We start from the raw sequence: 20,917 nt of genomic DNA, 5'->3' as shown, positions 1-20,917 counted from the left end.
TGCTGGAATGACAAATGTCTGACTAATGTAAGTGACATACCATTGCCAAGAGTAATTATAGGCTTTGTGCTTCCAGGCTAATCAATTATCACAATGTCTATAATAATAAATAGTTTATACTGCTCAAAATATCAAATCTCAAACAGCCTGCAGCAAGCACAATAATCTGCTCTGTGTCTAGGAACATTCTTACATATGGAGAAAAAAAAAATTAATCTTGTTTGGCTAGTCTCTTACTATTACTGTAATTCCTCTCTCCCCGTCATTTGCTGTGTCTTTCAGTTAACATTTCTGGAGAAATAATTACTTTCTTGCTCCAAAAATACAGTGCTGGCAAAAAATAAAAAGAGGAACCAGTTTAATATAATCAACAATGTGAACTATGTCTTTCCAATACTTTGTTTAGAGACTACTGTAAAATCAGAAGCTTATAAATTTCCTTTCTTTAAACTTAGCTTTTAGTTTTTAAATAACCAGACATGAATCACTGCAATTAACAGCACTGTAATGCAGAAACCACAGAAAGAAAGCACAATCCAGTTTTAAAAGCCTTTTCTTAAATGTATAGGTATACAATGATAAATTAGAGTAGCTCACATTTTTCTTCTAGTAACATTGTAGCTAACATAGATTAATACCAAAGCAATTTATTCACTTTGCCTTGAATATTTTTCCTTTTATGCAGAAGCGCAAGGAAAGAAACAAACAAACCTGGCGTTTCTCACGCCCTTTCCAATCCACACCTAAAAACCTATTATCAGTTCTGCAATAATGTTCACAGACTTCCCACCTACTGTAAGTTCTGTAACACTTTCAAAAGCTTTTTTCTCCTTCAAAGGTGTAAGGCACATGTGCAGACAAGCTGGAGTTAAAATGAAGTAATTAGAGCAATTAATGACCTCCAGAAACACGCTGGCCAACAACATAATGGGGAGGGGTCTTTAACAATCTTTTATGCGATCTATGGAGACAGCAGATACACCAGCATGGTCAATGTTCTTAACTGGAACTAGTATTTTGCTGCAAATGTTTCAAAACAGTAAACAAAACTTTTCTAGTGGCTCTGTAATGAGAAAAAAGGGAGTAAGTTACTTTGTCTAGGTCTATACAGCAAATGGCATCATGAAAATAACTAAGATCAGACATACTTGTTTAGCTTTTTTTTTAAACAATGGTTAACAAAATTATAATTCTTAATAATAATATCATGATCATAATGATAAAGAGAACATGATTAAATGTTGACTTTAGTCACTGCAGGAGAACTTGAGTACATACATACTCTGGGTGAAGAAGTCTGTGCTGAATGACCACATCTTGGCTATTAGAGTTACATCACTCAGGCAGGTAAAAGCAAGCAGCAGCCAGGCTTCACCACTTCTAGGGAGGCTGGTAATTGAAACTTTTTCCTGGGAACTATCCTCTGCTCACCACCTCTCTACCAAATTTAAGCAAGAATAGTGGAACATACCATTTGCTGGGTCACTGCAGCTACAACTGCCTCAATTCTCTACTGTACCACCTGCCTGTGCTCTTGCACATAGCTGTGTACCGTAATGAACTGAAATGATGGAGTCCCATACAGAGCAACAGAATGTCATGCTTTCCCTCTCAATTTAAACAGTGTTCTTTATGATGGTTTTATTTGCTTCTTTCTTTGAGTGACTGCACTTTTGTTTTCTAATGTAAAGTCGAGATACAGTAGGTCAGATCCTCAGCTACATCTCTGCTACCTCAAGCACTCCTCGGTCAGGCAGAGAAAGCTGAGGCTCACCGCAGAACAGCAGTGCTTCAGGAAGCAGGTCTGTTGTGACCCAAATGGCCAGGGCAACAACATCAATGCCAGTTCTGCCAGCCCCATGCCACCAAAACAATGCCTTTACAGCTGAGCTACCACCAGGTAACAACTACAGTAGGCCCTGAAAGTAGCTCTTGGTCAAAAATTTAGGCTACTCTCTTTGAATATTGTCTAAGCTCCAGTGAAAAGAAGATTTCAAACAGCTGAAACACCCTAATTTACAGGATCTGGGAAACTTAAAAACAAATCAGAGCAAGTCACTTGAAATTAAATTGTGTAACAGAAAAAGGATCATCTGTTAAAATATCTTTTCTATTTAACAACCTGGAGTTATTATCAGTTTGACAAAATACCTCCGATCTGTAAATGAGATATTTAAGATGAAATGTTATTCCATTGTCTTTTTGTAATAAAAAAATACCTTGCTCCTATTTGCAGGCAGGGTTCAGAACACTACCGAGAGACCTGCACCGCCTACAGGGAGTTCCTTGCCCCAAAGCATAGCTGAAACAGCTTATTTAAAAACAGATTAATTTCAATAAAAGGATTGTTGTGGGCTTTTAGGTAGGTGATTATGACCTTACTCTTAACAGTTCACCTCAGGACAGATGTCTCAGGAGAGATACACTTCTACTTACCTATATTCCGCTAGTCTGTTTGAGACTGTGAGTGCAAACAATTTGTTCAAGACCACAAAATGAATCATCTAAGATTATAAATAATCTCGTCCTGGACCTGGTACTGTTTTCTTTTAAAAAAAATTAAAAATGCACACTCTTTGGAAAGTCTTCATCCTAGTTTGACTCATAATTGCAAAACCCAGATGATCATTACAAGTAGGTAATAACGACTCATGCTGAATAGGGACTGCCTCAAAATCAAGCCATATGCTATTACTCTTTATTGTAAGGCTGGCTCCTACACTTCACTGCATGCTTTGATACAGAGCCTCTTCCATTGCTTTCTGCTGGGTATTGTACTATACAAGGCACAGGAAACAAAGGGAAGACCTCTAAAAAAGGGTCTATGGCATATGTACACATGACATTAGCTGTATTAATACAGTGTTCAAGATCGCAAATTGAGACACACAAATTCTGACAGCATAAGAGCAAGATCAAGATGACTGTAGGGAATGCGACCAACATCTTTGCAGTATGAAGCCAGTGAGAGCAGTCTATAAGAAATATGCAAAGAAAATATAAGGTGTTGGGAGACACATTGTATCGTGATACTATAACCTTAAAATTTTTGAGATGCATCAATATTATGTATCAACATTCAGTCTTCAAGAAAGACTGCATCTATAGACGAATGCAAATTTCAGCAATTTTTTCCTAGTCTTCATTAATAGGCAAGATATGGGGTTTTTTGCTTTCATTCTCAGCAGTTTTATTAACCATCTAACTAAATTTTTTATACAATTCCTTTAACAAAGCTGGGCTAAGACATATTCATGTTTACACGATACAAAAAGCAGCCCCAAATGAATACATATTTTAAATTAACACATTCTTGAAATAAAGCAACTTCTTTTTGGTCTACTCTGTATATAAGGTTTAGAAATTTATGACCAAGCTGCTGAAAATCTAATTTTCTGCTTGGAATTTCTTTGGTTTTTAAAACAGTTTTTGTTTATCTAATCTTTTGGAAAAGAACAGTTTGTATAGCCTGTATGCATATGCCTGTACGTGCTGAAATCCCTGTTTATCTAACATCTGAGCCATTTGGCTGTAATAATTATTCTCATGTTCTGTTACTGATGAAGCCTTATGTTGCATATAGTATAATTTTGCTTCATTCAGTAAATTACTAGAGAGCCTGAGGAAGGCAAAAGACTTAGAAATAACACACTCTAACACAAATAAAATTAAAACATAAATTTAGAGTAAATGTACATGGCTACAGGGAATATAAATCCTTGTAAGCATCTTGCTGGATCAATAACAAAAACAGTAACTTAGCTGTAAAGTAAAGAAATAAATATTTGCTAGTGTGTGTTTTCTTTCTTAACCCTTAGAGTCTGGTTTCCCCCTCCTTCAGAACAAGATCCAGAGACAAGCACAAATCATTCAGAGATCATTACTACCTCTAGCTTGATGAAACGTCTTACTTGAACATTAAAATATGCTTACCTCCTCCCCACACACAATACTCACTCTAATACATCCCGGTTGAACTGTTTTTGCCGGTTTCCCAAAAATTCTCCAATCATCTGTCTGCTGAGACCTTTCCTTTGCAGGAGAAAGTGGGCAACACCAACCGGAGTGTCTGGCACAAAACCTCGCTCAATTAGGTACTGGACTCCTTTTTCAGGCTTTCTGAGGAGAAATGAAAATGCAAAAAAATTAATTTTCTTCCATTGGACCTGAAGGCATCTGATTAAAATTTTACAACCATTTTGCCAATCACTTTTGACTAACATACTACTAGTACAGGCTAGTATAGTTTGAGGATAAACGTAACCATCGCATAGAACATACTGTTCGCTATTAATAGCTCACTAGCTTTGAAGCACATCTTTGCATGTTATTACACATTTCCCTGCTCCATAACCCTTCCAAAGAGAAGCTTTATATGCAACAGCTTCAGGCATGAAAGTCAAACCACTTGTCAATGCAAAAGACAAGCCCAACTAAATGCTCCTGTTGCTGGGAGAGATGCACCTTCCAGAAACTGAACTAATAAGCTGCTGATGACAAACAAGAAACAAAGAACACCCCTGACCTCCCACCCCTCTGCTCTCAAAAGTTAAAATTACTGAACGAAAACATCTGAAGAGGTATCACTTGCAAGCTGAGAATACAAAAAATAAGGGGAAAAAAATAAAGTCAGTCACACAAAAAGAAGGAATTAAAAATAGTGGAGCTCCCATCTAATTTAGGTGGGTTTTTTTTCTCTTGTCCTTTAACACACCCATTGCCCCAAATCTTCCTCCCTCAGACAAACACCTTCATAGTTTCTGGAGTATTTTACATCTCTTCATACATCACCTCCAGATTTAGCTGTAACCATTTTCGGATCTCAAAACAAAACAAGCCAAAGCTACTCATTTTAACATATCAGGCAGCATGTGTTGGGGATGGAATTGGTTTCTGGCAATAATATCTACTGCTTATAAAGGCAAATTCTGCTAATATTTTTAATGCGATGTAAAATTACCCCCACAGCACATGTTTTGCACCGTGTCTTCCAGCAGTGCGGCAAAACAGACAACCATAATTTCTTTTAAAGATATTAAAAGGATATCTTTACAGAACCAGTAATTTCATCATCATCTTTATTTTGTAAGGAATTTTAATATAATGTCCACCTGTAAGAGTGAATGATTTGCAGCATGCTGGATGACCTGAAAGATATTTCCTTTAAGGCAAGCAAAATCAATTTCAAAGGACAAGGTGACTGTACTATTTTTATACAAGTTGATCACACAACCATAACCCTTCCTCAGGGTTTTTAATTGCAGAAAACATTACTAAATACATCACCATTCAGCTCTCCTACTCTTTTACGTTACCCTATTATACACTTAATACCCTATTAAGAATTAGATAGATCAGAGGAATATATATAATTTAATCAAAAGGGAGGTCACAAATCTCAATTTCTTGCATCAGGCTTTGTGGCTCTTTTCATCTAAAATAAGATTACACATACAGTCATCTACTAAATACAATCTCGTAAAAAGAATTCCCTTCATACTCAAAAAGTACCCTTCTTCTTGTAAGTAATGTAACTGCTACATCCACATGCTTTTGAGTTGTATTTCATAATTCTTCATCTTTCTGAATTTAAATTCACAGCATCCAAGAAAAACAGGAATAGTTTTCTCCATCCCCCTTTGTTAGGTGAGCTACATTTGTCTGTAAAATTTGGAGTGATACAAACGCAGGAGAGATCCTCTCCAGCAATTGTCAAAACAGAAACCAAAGAACGCTCAACTGAAGAGCTACTTGTGGGCTGACCCCCGCCAAGAGCCAAGCACCCAGACTAAGCCTGTACAGAGCTACAGCTAAAAATAAAGAACTCGAGAATTAAAGGCCTTCTCTAGAGAATTTCTAACAGGTGTTGAGATAAGAACTGTAACTTTCCCTAATGTTACTTTGATCTTTCTTTGAAGGTTCTGACAGTCATCACTAGAACGGGGATAAAGGATTTCTTAGAGCAAGCATTAGCAGGACAACTGTTCTTAATGACAGAACCTATAGCTTCAGGTGCTCTTTTGGTACCTCACCCCAAGTAATGACAGGTTACCACAGAGTATATTCTAAAGGACGCAGCATAAAGGACAGGTAGGCAGAGGCCGCTGGTAGCGCTCCGTAGTTGTTAGGGTATCATTCCTTGAGCAAGGCAGCCTACAATGTTTTCAGTTTTCCTATTACCAAAATGAATACTATCTGGCTCACAGGAGAATTCTGAAGGTTAAGGGTTATATAGGAATGTGCGCAAATAAAGTTCTAAATAAAACAAGTTTCTGTGGCTAATGTGGGTATTAAATATCAGAGGAAGAAAAAATTTCTTATCCAATGGGTATCTTCCTAGCTTCACATTCAGCTCATAAATGTGAATTTTGGTTTCTGTTCTGGAAGTCTAGCTTGACAACAAAATTTCTTCATATTTTTATTTTTGATGATCTGAATCCTTGAATTCATTCAACACTCTTGAACAAAAAATCGACTTTAATATGAACTAAATTTTATCAAACAGCCTATTGGAAGAACAATCTCCTGTGTTTTTTTTTAATCACCTTGCAAGCTGGGGAGGTTCAGGATTTTTTATTGCTGTTGTAGGCTCCCTCCCACCCCCACACCAGACATGACATTATCTTATTCAACAGGAAAAGTACTTAGTAGAAAACTGTGACTTTGTAAGAGTGCTGTGAAGTGCTCTACTTCCAATGAAATTTTACTTCGAAAGTGAAGCTAACAATAGGTTAAGAGGAAAATGTACACAAAGGTGCCTTCCCTCTCTGTCTTTAAACGCAAGCAATATTTTCCCCTCTTCTCAAATTCAGAGAAATTGAAGAACTAAACAGGTTCATGGAAATTTAAGTCATCCCCAACACCACAGATTTCAAATATTACTAAGTACTAGGAATTGCCTCTTAAATGCACCAAGAGGACACGCAGGTTGTGGTGTTGACTATTAGCAAACTACTGGAAACTCATTTGCTCCTTCCCAATAAAAGGCAAAAAACGCCAGATAGCTGAGAGCATTTCTGTGAGGGCAGGTTTTAAAAGCCAACACGAGCAAACAGGGATTCTACTGCCGGCAAAACCAGCTGTTTTAAATTGGACAAACTTCCTTTTTCACCAAACCCTAATTTTCCAAAAGCATATGACTGGATGCAGAAGGGAGCGGGACATGAAAAGGTCACGGATTTAACATCAGATAGGACATCTGACAGAAGTTATCCTCATTTCTACCTACTCAGAACTGAGCCTAGACCGGTTTGTACTTACAACTAAGAGTCTTTTGTGATTAGGAAAATTCCCAGTGATGGCTTGTTAATTACACCTACCAATAACAGGGAAGATGAGAAGTCTATAAATAGCAATCGTGAAAGCTGCATAAGCAGAGCATTTATTTTCAGATTTGAATACATTAATTAGTACCAAAATACACCCTCTAAAGCTAGCACCTTACATAGCTGATGATATACATATTTAGAGAACTTCTCATATTTACAGGTTTGCTTCCAAAATAAAGCTTAAAAATGTCTTCTATCTCAAAAAACCACACCAAAACCAACCAAAACAAAAGGAATCTACTTAAAGGAAGAAAAAAAATCAACTAACATAAAAACATGTGCAAAACCACATTTATAGAATATTCTCAGATGTTGTATAAAGGGCTAAGGAATTTACCAGAAACTGATTAACAACAAGACCTTTAGGATGTTTTAAAATGACTTTTAGGGGAAACATATCAATAGAGAAAGTAATGCAAACTTCAAAATAACAGATCAAACCAGTACATTTTAATAAGAACGCCTCTTCGAGAGCACTGGTCATATCCAGTAAAAACATTGTCTTTGTGTGTTTCTGAAGACAGGCTGGATCCTGCAGCGATTTTTGGAAACTGATGTATTTAAGGGGAAGCAAATTGCAGGAACAAAGAGTGCAAAATCACACACACACAACCGCTCAAAAAACCAAAGAGCAAAAAACCCAAACCCCAACCCCCCTAAAAACCCATTCCCTCAAAAGGCAAGACAACAGTAAGTCCCTGCACATCGCTGCTGTTTCCTCTAGTCAGTATTATGCCTTTCCTGCCTAGGCATAATAATAATCAGAAGGAGATGGCTTATTTATTCAGCAAGTTCTGAAAGTGTAAATTCAGTGGAAGTTCATATAAACTTGCTGACATTTGTGTAGGTCTCATTAGAGTGGTGGTTTGTTGGGGGTTTGTAGCTTGTGAAGCTGAGGAGGAGTTGGTTTTATTTTTTTCCTTTAACAGCAATGCTGGTTGAATCTGGAAAACTCACAAAAAGGTTAGTGTGTTTAGGAATTTTGTTAACGTGAGTGACATACGAGGCTCTCCTAAGAATGAGCTTTCCTTTGGAGTATAGGGTAGAAGAGAAAAGAACAATAATAATTAGGGTAATAATATAAAAGTTGGTACATTCCTGAGAGAAGTGTCCCTTATTGAAGTTGGGAACATACAGAAAGAAAGAAAAAAAAAGATTGTTTTTTTCTTTAGAATCAAACCTATGTATAATAATAAGCACAGTATCTTTAGAAAAACACTGCATTCCTAGTATTTTTATTGTCATGAGCAAATTAGTAAGGAGAGCAATGACCCAGACACCTATAATTCTGAATGTGTCATTATTTGTCTCAGTTAACTTTCACCTGGTCAGAGGAACCACTGACAGAAAACTTCAGGTTACATATTATTATAATCATTTACACCACGTGAGAATACCATCAACAGCTGTTGCAGAAAATCTGGATTGCCAATGGTACAAAACAGCCCTAAAGCTCCATGAATTACCAAATATGGACTGTAAAAAAAATCACATAATGCCAGCCCTTGGTTTGACATTTCCTCTGGTTGAATTCTGTTTTCAGAGCCGCTCAGGACCTGCCAGAGTTCAGAAAGCAGGAAAGCCACGCTCAGGAGCGGCTCCTCCTTTGGAGAGGGGCAGGGTAAGAGCATCTGCTGACTGCCTGCCCCAGTCAGCTCCCAGCAAAGCTGACAACCATGCCCACAGGCGCTGCAGGAGCAGGGACTGACACTCAGAATGCTTTTTAAGCTACAAAAGGAAACACGGTTAGAAATACACCACCTTATGCTGTTGTTGGACACAAAGTAACACCAGATTCCAAAGGTTAGTGGTACTGGGGAGACATGGCTTTGCATTACCTGGATATTCAAAATGTTATGTTTCAAATTGTAGGAAATAGTATTTTTGCAGAACTGCTGCAGCGAATTTGAAAAGTGAATTTGGTAGAGGAAAAGCTTCTAGTCAGATTCTAGACGGTAAGAAAGGGATCAGCACAAACTTAGCATTTACTGTTATCTACCAGATATACTGGTACAGCCAGTCTTACTGCAAAACACAGACAGTAAACCCCAGTGCTGTAGCTGGGTGAGCACTTCAGTGGCGGTGCCAGCACTGGCAGCAGTCTCTGCTCTCACTCCTAGTGCTGGATTAGGACCTCCTGACAAATTGAACCAGGAGAAAAAGGGGGGGTTGTTTTGTGTTTGTGTGGTGGTTTGTTTTGGTTTTAAAAATCCAGTCAAGTTCCCCCCATAGCTGCACAATCAGTTGTACTAACCAAGCCACAGTGTGGATAAAGTGCCCTTGTCCACGCTGGCCAACAGGAGAAGCAAGCACCACCTCAAAAAGAAACATTCAACAAAACCACAGTAGGAAAGTGTATAAAGCCTTCCCTATTTTTGACTTGCTAAACATGTAAAGCTTACAAGCATCCAAAACCACATTAAATCTTTGTATTTCCTTTTTGATGCTCAGACAATAACAGAGCTGTAAAATGGAAGCATTAATAAACAAATGAGCACAGAAAACAGCTTGCCCAAGTCTAGATTTCCAAGACCCAGCAATGCCAAAAGTCTCTTTTGAGGTAATCTAAGGGTTTATTCACACAACGTAAATAACCACAAACATACTGTTCTTACAGCCATCTAAGACAAGGGGGCTAAAGCTAGCTGGACTGAAAATAAGCAGCTCGGTGCAACACCTAGAAAGAACGTCAGTATTTCTGAAGGCACACGTGTGCTTTTTGGTTTCTTGTTTAGGCACACACACACGCTACACTGACAGGACCATAAGCTGAGGGAATCTAGAAAACAAGCAAACCAGAACTACAAACATTTCTTAGAGGCTGTCAACACTGCAAACAGAAACAGTTCACAAATGTGCTGCTGCCAAAGAAATCTTTTCATGTTGGGGGTGGAGAATTTAACATGGCTCTGATGCCAGCCCTCTGTTAGAAGAAAATAATCTTCCTTGCCTTTGATACTAGAGATCCCATTTTGAAGATATTTACAGTTGTCACAAAACTAAGCGTTAGTTTAACACTAAAATCCAGGGATGACTTTTTCTAATAACAAGAATCTAAGACTTTTCTTAGAATCATTTAAAAAGTTAAATATTTTTAAATAGCCAAGTTGGCAATAACAAGCTGGTTGAACATTCTCCTTAGTCTGGCAGACAGCTAAATTTTGTTTCTGTGGTTGTACTTCTTCCTTTGCTTTTGCTGAATATCCTACGGCTGCCTCAATGAAGCTAAGAGTATCACTATGCCTATTTTAAACCTTCTGGGAAAGAAGAAGAAACCCAGTATTCTTAAAATACTACCAAAACCTGTGCCAACTTGCCATAGTTGAGTTCACTCAACTATGCAGCAACAAAAGAAAGACCGAACGGAAAAAAATTAAGAGAAACTGCCTGGGAAGCCTGAGCTGTCTTCCTCGCGTTACACAACTACTCAATGAAGAGAAAGAACTAGGTGTAAATTGCATCTTCTGGTAATTACAAGAAAGAGCCTCTGGGTGAGGAAAATAAGCCAAGAAACAACACATTTCTCACAGTTTCTCTGCATCTTGTGGAAATGGGGAGATAGTTACTCATATCATTTGCGCAGGAGCCCTACAGTTCCCCCCACAGTGGGGAAGGCTTTTCTCCACTACATGATGATATGTTCCTCTTCTCAGTCTTGAATGAACCTGAGAAGAACAACACCAAAAAACTACCACCATAGGTGTGAAGGTCACAGTTTACTTGCAATTATACCAAATTACCTGGAGTAATCTCTGTTCAGTGAAAGTTAATTTATACTCGCGTCACTAACAAAAGAATTTACTAGGAAGTGATCTCAGTGCCCAGTTCTACTTGGTGGGGGAGCAACATAAAGAGAGGAAACTCTGTAGACTTCTGTTTTCACAAAATTGGGTAACTAACCTGAACAGTTCTACCATGACTTTCTGTCTGATCAATCAGTTTCTTTGTGTCACCATTTCCTAGTAAAGTGCTAGGAAATTATACATTAAGCATTATTGCTGCTATTGAATGTTTAGGCTTGTCTGAAAATTATCGCCTGAACCAGAGCTAATTACAAAACTGTAAAAAAAGGCAGCTGAAGGGTCCAAGCACAAAGTCTGGGTTATTCCAATAAAGGAGAAAAAAACAGAGTTTAAAGCTATTTCAGAAATAGGATTTTTCTGTATGAGAAGCATCAGCTTTGAGGAACAAAGCAGTTAGCACATTGAAGAGAATCATAAAGCTCACGCTGAGCAGTTGCAGTGCAGTAGCTGGACATGTCCTGGCTAGTGAACACACTCCTGAGTCATCACGCTACGGCAGATTTTGTAGCTCCTCATTATTCCCTCTCTTGGCAGTGGACAACCTGCTTTCCCCCCACACACACTCCTTCCTTCCTTGCAAGAAAGGAAATATTTTAGTTAAATAAATGGACCAAAACACTCCATGAGGACTTTCTCACCTCCTCTGACCCCTTTACATCTCTCTATTTCTCCAAGTGTAGGGAAAAGAGTTTGTTGCTGCCCACAGAGCAAACTACACTCCACTTTGAGACAAGAAGATAAATGAAAAACCTGCCGGCTCTCTCAGAACTATTTGCCAGCGCTGAGTATTGCTTTCATGTTTATGCAACTGTAGTCAGGAATGAGACATTAGGATGACTGTGTCCTTGAAATTGACGAACAGTCCCTGTCTTAACATTTTCTAGTGTCCCTGCCCTAAATTCTCTTTCCACACCCTCACCCCAGTTACACATAACAGAAGCACTTCAGCTTCAATGTCTGCAACTCTGCTGACTGCAAATGGGAAACACTGACGATCACATTTACCTTACCTTAAAAGGGATACCTTTTAAGTTTGCAATGCAAAAATACTGTTTAAAGATCTCCAGATTTTTTATTTACAGATCTACCAACCCCCAATTCAGTGGATAGATGTGAATTGTTAAACAGGAGGGAAGAGTTGGTGCCCCCTTCTCTTTTCCTTAACTCTTCTTCCAAGGGTTCCTGTCCAGCCTCCCCACCTCCCTATTCAAACTGTCCTCTCTATGCCTGCAAAGGCACACAGAGGACAAAAAAAGTCACATTTTTCACCCTCAAAATTTGGTCACTTGAGATTTGTGAGTGGGGGAGAATGAATTAAAATTCTGGCATGCAGAACCGTATTCAGACGCTGGGCTGGGAGCTGCTCACCCAGTCAAATTCCTCCATTCACAGGGTCATTTTCTAATAGCCAACTGTATCCTGCGCATGCACCCAGGCATTGTTAGAGCAATCCAGTTACCGATTCCTGGCACGTAGCAGCGGGAGGGAGACGTGTGCCCAGAATGTTTAAGGGCAGGCGGAGCTGGCAGCAGCGGATGAGGTAATGGCTCTTCCACGGTTCCAGGGACACAGCTCGCACACAGTTACTGCTGGTCACAGTGCAGCCTTTCAAAAGCCAGATTTGCTTTCAACATTTGGTAAAGTTTATATTCCCTTTTAATGGCAATAAAGGGAATCCTTGTGCCCATATTTGAAACCAGCACTTAAGTATACTATTGGTTGAATTCTCACAGTTATACATTTAAGCTCTTTTTTTATGGGCAGGACATAATGTATGCTAATCAAAACACCCATTTTGGAAAAAAAGGAGGAGAAACCGGTCCTCAGGGAGAAAAGATATAAAACACAAACAGAACAAAGCAAAACAGAGGGAGATTTTTTTTCTTTGTGTGTTCCCACTTAGGGCTAAACGTTTTTAGAAATAATCAGAGTCATACTAAGAACATTCTTCTCTTCTTACTAACTCCTCGGCATGTTAGAGGACAAGCTACATGGAGTGCTTTGATTTTAATTTTTGTTGGAACTGTCTGTGGCTGAATAATCTGCAGTCCAGATGTTGCAACAATAGTAAAGTCCCTCTCAGTGTACACACGAGGATGGAAAATGGCTCCGTTGCGAAATCCTGAACAAGCCTCTTGTCTCCCCTTTCCTTTTTCTATTGAATCATTCCAAAAAATCACAGAAGATATACGATTTGCAAAGAGATTAGAGGTCAGATGAAGAACTAAAACAATTAGTTCAAAGGTAAAGAGAACCAAGTGAGTTTGATTTACACCTTCTCCCTCCTATCCAATCTGCGCTTACCAAGTCTAAGACCATTAGAAATGTTTCCAATAAGCTTTCAACTTAAAATTCTAAGTGGGACAGTCTAAAAATACGTGATTTCAGACCAAACACTAGAATGCTGAATAGATGCCATGAGACCTAACTAAAAGCAATATAGAAAGTATGTTCAGCATCTTAAGTGAAATCCATTAGGCATATGATTGGTGTAAATGGAGGAACATCAGATTACTACACTTATTTCAATATTTAAACTAATGGCTACTTGCAAAACTTCTTTAAAAAAAATTAGTAACATCTGGCGATTTTTAAGGATTTCGAATAGAGAAAAGGTTTGCAGTACTTTCTAAATGTAACAGGACTTAATAATTCATATTACCTTCAATCTCTATCTACATGTAAATGATAGAAACTGTGTACCTTTGTTGAAACGTTAAAGCTGCTATCATGCCAAATGAAAAATGTGCCTTCTCACAAATATTATTACTGTGTGTCTCAGATTTCCAACAAGAATTTCTCTAGAAATTTGCAATTTTTTATTTGGTATAATCCCACCAGCACTCAGCAAATTCCTCTCATATCTTATATCTTTATCCTCTCATATCTTTACCTTAGTAAAATAAATAAATACTTTCCAAAGAATCTAGACATGTTTTTAAAAGTCTGTCCCTGGAATCCATATTCAAATCATATCAGTAGCAATTTTTAAATTTCAAATAAAATCATACCCATCATGCAATAAATGAAGCCAGCAGGGCTTTCAAGGCTTACAGGTCAAAAGATGATACATCACTGCATAATGCAAACAGATACTCATGTCTTTTTAGCTCTGTCAATAAAACCTTTGAAAGAACTTTGGAAGAGTGGGAACCTTGATAACAGCCTATTTATGAGGCAAGCTACAGAAAACTCTTCAAAACAGTATGCTGTAATGGACTAAGGACACACGGGGAACAGTTTTCCATCTGTCACTACCCTTTCCAGAAAGCAGAGGAGGACAAAAAAGGGGAGGAGGCCGAAAGCCTCTGCTCTAGCAATGTAAAGTGGAGTCACGTTCATTTACCTCCAAGATGTACATGCAAGATTAGGCCATAAAACCTCCAACAAAACACTACAAAAAAATACCCCTCACCAGAATTATGCCACAGCATAAAAAGCAGAGCAGCATGGTGCAATGGCCCACAAGCTGTACTTCACAGTCTCTTCACCAGTCAGAAATTGGTACCAGCGCACGGGGCTACTGTGGCAAGAAATGACAATGCCAGAGGAACACTGCCAGATGAGAGGATATTTAACAGTGTCTTCCCGTATCTGATATCCCAAAGGGGATACTAAATATGACTCTAGTCTCTGCTAGATTAACAAATGAGTCTGAGAAACGCAAACTTTTATCTCCCATATTTTATAATACTAGGCACAGTCACTTCAAATTTTCAAACCACTCTAACATTATCCACATTTTTTTGAAAATACTTTATTAATTCAGAAAGTGTTTGTACTCCCTGCCCAAGAGAATGCCAAATAGTCACTGCGCTGTACTCTATTCGCCATGGCCCAGCTGGGTGTGCCACTGCAGTTGGAGGAGACAGTAATTGGGGGCAGTTTTATCAACAAACATACCTGGTAGCCACAAATACTTGGGCAAGGAGCCAGAGTTACCGCTGCCATCGTGGTGGCACAAGAGAAGGCAATATGGCAATATACTTCTTCCTTCACGCGCACAGCTCTGCACAGAATTACAGTCTGCTGCTACCGACTGTAAAATTGACCCAAGGGCAGGACATGTTTCCCCAGACTACTCAGGTTAAACCATTTGGTCCTATTTAATCTGTTAGAACCATCAGTGCACCGGTAGCAGAATGGAACCTGAAAATCCTACCAGATTGGGCTGCAATAACTGGTAAACCTGGTATTTCCAGCCTGCAGTCAAAACAAACATGAGAATAAACTCACAGCCCTTTTTACTTTTTTTTCCCTTCCTTTTTTTTTTTTTTTTTTTAAAGCAGCAGTCAAAAGCCCTCTTGAAGGCTTGTTTATAAGCAAACCGGTCTCAAAGGCTGGATTTGCATTGGCAGGGTTTGGAGCCTGCAAAATAAACCTTTCTAGGTAGTGTTTTCCTTCTGCCTATGAGGGAGGAATAGTTTCTAGTGTAATTCCTCCCAGACTACATCCCTTTCAAACTGCACTGAAGAAAATGCCTAATTCAACACAGCTGGGCTCAGCAAGCTTCCCTGGGAGCCCCTGCACTCTGGGCACGCACCTGCAACCCTTCCTTTAGGAAGGCAATGAATAGTAACACACAATCTGACAGCCTATTGACAGGGCGAAATCACTACTGCCATTCAAAAATAGGAGAACATACAGAAGCTCTTACTTAGTTGCAATTTCTTTGGCAGAAATCATTCTATTTGGGCGATAGTCTATGTTTTACTACAGTGGATACCACAAAACATCTTTTTAAAAACAAAAACTTGTTTAATCTACATGAAGGTTCTGAACTGAGTGCCAAGTTATAGTTTGAAGCAAATTCTGTGATCATGTAATAAAACTCCTAGAAAAATGATTTTCGATTACCTACAGGTTTTTTTTTTTTACTGTTCCGTGTTTCCCATTTTCGAAGGACCTTTGTGCCACTAAGGTTTTGCATCTAATGGTGATTAAGTGAACTAGACCACCAGTTGTACTCAACTTTTACTCCACCCATAACTGGCTATTCTAATAAAGGGCCTCTGTTAAGAAAACTGCACTTTAGCTTCTGAAAATTATTATTGTAATTGCAGAGCCAGAGAAATTATAAAGCATCTGTTGAAATTTCAACTGTGAGAATAGTGACTTTCCACGCTTTTTAAAACTTCATTCTTTCAACGCTCTTAGCGAACAAAACAAAAGTATTTACCCTACTACAATTCATGCACTTTAAGGTTCTAAACTCTTGTATTTCAGCCAAGCTTCATGTACCAGAAAGAAATGGCATGGTTATTTGTTAATTTATGTTTGAGGTCTTAATTTGCAAGAAAGATTTTAAAGATGCAATGAGATGAACATGAACTTCTAGTAAAAGACATCCCTAAAACTTCCTCTGGTAGATGCAAACATTTGGACAAAAACTTGTCTTCTTGTAATAGGTAACTTCAAAGCCACTTCTTTCAGTTCTGCACACAGTCCTTCCGCATGGGTGGAGCACACATCCTCTCGGGAGCTCGCTGCCAAGACTTGTACCGCTCCCTCGTTTTATGATCATAAATGTGTCATGGAAGATCACATGGTCAAAAGACACCTAAATGATTGTGCTGCACTGACTTGAACAGTGGAGAGTAGACTAAAAAAAAAAAATGTATCCCTCATATCACGGGTGTACATCTGGTGACACTATAGGAAGCGTACGCAGTTTGCAACACGGGACTGACTGCGTAGGCAGCCCCTTGCTCAGATGAGATGCTGGGCAGTTGCTTTTTTGCCATGTCGTGAGAGAGAAACTGCAAAGACAGGGCTGATTTGCAGAAAGTCCATCTGACCTGCAGACCGCCTTTTCCTGGCTCATGTCTAACCAGGCTGGGCAACCCTCCTTTACCCTGTTCTGCGTGTGAAATAGCAGCCTTTGCTAAGGGAGCTGACATCTAGGACATGGCTTGCTTTTCAAGATACATAAGATGCTATGACATACTTCACGTGCGGAGAACAATAAGCATAATGCTCAGAAGTTAATTGAAACTAAAGCACCAGCATATATCAAAAAGGAAAAAGGATTCTTCATCTTGAAGAAATCATCACCTGTAAATCCTGGCAAGTGCCTGAACACAATCTCTAACCCTGCACTTACCTCACAAAATGCAATTTGCAGTCACACTGATACTCTCTTAAGAGACTCCTTCTGAGCTTTCTAAAGAATAAAGCCTTGGAAGTTTCCCAGCTCCCTTAAAAAAAAAAAATTTACAGATTCATGCACTATCACATTCTATGATGGTTCAATACCTAACATTGCACAGAGGAGAAATAAACCTATTAATGAAATGTCACAATATACAGGCTTGAAGAGCCATAATCAAAACCAAGGTACATGAGATATTTGGGAACTGTCTGAGTTATCAACAGGATCAGAGTGACTTGGCAGAAGATAATGAGAATCTTCAGTCCTGTATCAATACTGGAGATAAAACGCGGTGGGGGAATGAAACAATCACACACAGCAAAAGATCACGCACAGAGGTGCTACCTGGAGTTCTGCTCAGGGCTATCATTTAGAACTCACTGCTAAGAAACTGCAAGTCATCTTACAACCAGCCAAGACATAAAGAAAGTTTATCTACTCTCTCTGTTCAAGTCCATGCAGCAAGATCACTTAGATGTGTTTCAAATAACAGTCTCTATTTTTCTCTATTCCTGATGTTCTGTTATTCTCTATTCCAGCACCTTCCTCCCCACCCCTCACGCCAAGGATGTTAATGTTTTCAAACAGTCTAAAAAACCCAAACTGATATATCTTCCTATCCAGTCTACTTCATGAGCAGTAGAAGCTGCAGAGATCCTATGACTTACATATTTCCAATTGGTTAAAAGCTTCTGCAAAGGCCTATTCACTTTTTACAAAGATTAAAAAAACAAACCTGAAAGTTTTTACAGCCAAACCTGGACGATCCATACTTAGTACTGTAATGCACAGACTCATATGATGGCGTCAAAAAGCTTTAATTATCTGCCATGTTTAGAGTAAAAATAAGAACAAATTCTGGCATTTAGCATCTTTCATCTAAGTGTTCTGAGGTGCTTTATAAGTGCTAGTACCAGGAAAGGTTTAAGTAAATTATATTCATTCTAGGGCAGGGAAATTGGCACACCAGGCATCAACTGAGCAGTGAAGAAAAGCTAGGAATTCTAATGCCAACTGCCTAGCTCTTCACCTGATCTTCAATTATGATAGTCCTAATGAAATCTGTGTAACTCCAGTAATGCGAATACCGAGTTTAAGCAATATTATTATTTGTTACCCTCTATCGTAATATTCATGGTTTTCTACAGCCACATGGGAGTGTCCAAAGAAAAAAAAGTATTTCAATAAAACAAAGAAACTCAAGGAAGTTATTTTATAGACGTTTTAAACAACTCCATACATGGGAAAATTAAGTCACAGGCAGAAATAAAAACTGTATGATACTTAATAAATATTTATTTAGTGTAAAAATATTCAGCGCATTGTTTTTTAGTATCAAAGTTTTGATGAGATCTACTGAACAAATTTCAGGTCCTGCCTGTGTTAAATAGGAAACTCATCTTACACTGCTTGTTATTTCTAATTCGCATATGACAAGTTTTACAACACCTGCATGATGAGGGCAGGAAGAAATCTGAATTTGTTACAACACCAAAAATGGATCAGGATGAAGCCACCATATTTTTCAACAAGAAAGGAATCAAGAAAGGAAGACATCAACATGTAAGTACTCTAACATGAACAGTCACCACAAGCAGCTTACTTTTTCACCGAAAAGTCAGTATCAGACACCAGTCTTACTTATCTGATGCAAGAAAAATATTCCTGGTTCAGTGGCTGTGTTTCTACCGAACACAGAGAGAAAAGGAGGAAACGCTGTACTTACTTGTTAAAAAGGTTCAGTCCAATCCTATAATGGCGTTTCCTGATAACATCATTACTGAAGGCAGGGGAATCCCAGCTGTTGCGAGTTTCTTTGTGGTATGTTTGTTTGCTCAAGGTTTGCTCCCTTAGGCTGTCTCTAGAAGAGGATTCTGAGCTGCAATTTATTGTATCATTAGAGTTGGAAGTGCTGTTGATGCTGTCATTGTCTCCATCAGAATAATCAGACTCTGATTTGCTTTGCCTGTTTGCTGTGCCATTGATAGCTAAATGACTATCTATAGGCCTAGCCCTATGTCTTGCCTCCTGTTCCTCTCGGGATATAATCTTGGCAGGAATACTGTGCGGGATGTGTTTCGGGCTTCCTTGTTGACTAGTAATCCCTCGGTCATATGCATTTTGTCTCTTTAATGAACCTCTCTCTGAGCGATCACTCAAGTCCACTGAACTGTCACTGGGTGGCTCTATAGTTAGCAATGGTAGATGATCCATTCTCATCCTCTGCTCCTGACATTCCAGTGACGGGGTACTCCTGCAGCTCGTATCAGTGTCTATCTTATCATCTTTGTGGGTCATGGACCAGTACTCTTGAGAAGAGTTCACAGATCGGAGCCTCAAATCAGATTCTGTGCTGGATGGTCTATCTACTGACTGGGAAAGTGGAAGGGGTGGAGATAATTCTTCCTCATCGATATATAACGTAACATCACTGTATGATGCTGTCATCTCATCAAGCTTCCTGTGATCCACATTGTGAATTGCTGGTTTAGTTTGAGCACAAGCGTCCCTTTCCATTTCACGACTTCTGACTTGATCCGGAGTCTGGACTTCATCAGAATGTAGACTACGGCAATTCAGTGCATCATCAATGGACTCTGCAAGGGATTTCACTTGCCTGGAAAAAGCATCCTCCAGTTCTGTTATAGCATCAGCAAAGTCAGTAGACGCTGCTGGAGACTTCATTGTAGCTGACTCCCCAAGGTCATCACATTCAGACTGTACCAGGGATCCCAGCTTTGACCCATCATTTGTAACAGAAACTTGTTTTCCTTCAAAGTAGGAGCTGTGGACTTTCTCAGGTCCTTCAAAGGAAAACTGCATTCTCATATTGGACAGTACAATGCGTCTTGACATACGATTTTCAGACATAGAACTTCTAAGACGCTCAAAATTTTTGTTCATCTGATACTGGCGAAAAGCTGTTTGTATAGTACGAGCAGCATGTCTAGTTATGAGACGGCCTCCATATTTCCGTTCTAGCATTTCCACCTGTGAAAGGGTGAACACAATTACTTTGTAACTTGACACAGATTAGAACAAGGTTTAAGTAGATTAAAAAAAATAAAATTCTTTTAACAACTTTAATTTTCAGAAAATTTTCAAAGTGTATACTGTTTCTGATAGTAAAAACTCAAAGCTCCAGACTAACAACTGCACAAATAGCGAACTGAATAGTCATTTGCAAGTTCCACCATAAAAATACAGACAAAAATATGACTACGTGAATACTGTCATATAAAATTAAGGTGTTGGCAATGGACGTATGTGTTTAAATTTTGGTTTTCACACATTAGCATTGGTGTGCCCATGTCACAGCAGACAAGATAGCAATCTAATGCAGTCATTATTTCTCTGTAGGGACAATGGTAGCAAAGTGAAACCCAAGTATAATGTAAATTGCCACATATTGGGAGTAAATTTTAAAAGTGGTCATCACCTTTCCAGGCATGCATCGATTTCTACATTAATAAAACCCAGCACCATTTCACCCAGGCCTGACATCAAAGCAAAACTGAGCCTCCTAGATCATACGCTTCCAGAGAGGTTTCTCTCATAGAATATCCACATACACAGTCCTCTTCCTCAAACCAAGAACATATTTCAGACTTTCTAAATAAAAATTCAAATCTATT

At 38.8% G+C, this 20,917-nt stretch overlaps 1 protein-coding gene across 9 annotated transcripts in view; it reads right to left on the bottom strand.

Annotated features, from left to right (window-relative positions):
* Positions 1-20,917, bottom strand: part of IQSEC1 (IQ motif and Sec7 domain ArfGEF 1) — a 351,403-nt gene that overhangs the window by 28,131 nt on the left and 302,355 nt on the right. For all 9 annotated transcript variants that reach the window (XM_063347626.1, XM_063347627.1, XM_063347618.1 and 6 more), the window contains 2 exons: positions 19,009-20,273; positions 3,958-4,119 (listed from right to left, as the gene is read on the bottom strand). In XM_063347626.1, coding sequence (XP_063203696.1) covers positions 3,958-4,119; positions 19,009-20,273 — 1,427 coding nt within the window. The remainder of the gene's footprint in view (positions 1-3,957; positions 4,120-19,008; positions 20,274-20,917) is intronic.

Source organism: Chroicocephalus ridibundus, chromosome 10, assembly GCF_963924245.1.
Source record: "Chroicocephalus ridibundus chromosome 10, bChrRid1.1, whole genome shotgun sequence".
Classification (NCBI taxonomy): Eukaryota; Metazoa; Chordata; class Aves; order Charadriiformes; family Laridae; genus Chroicocephalus; species Chroicocephalus ridibundus.
The sequence above is the reverse complement of the archived record's forward strand: the minus strand, read 5'-3'. Positions and strand labels throughout refer to the sequence as shown.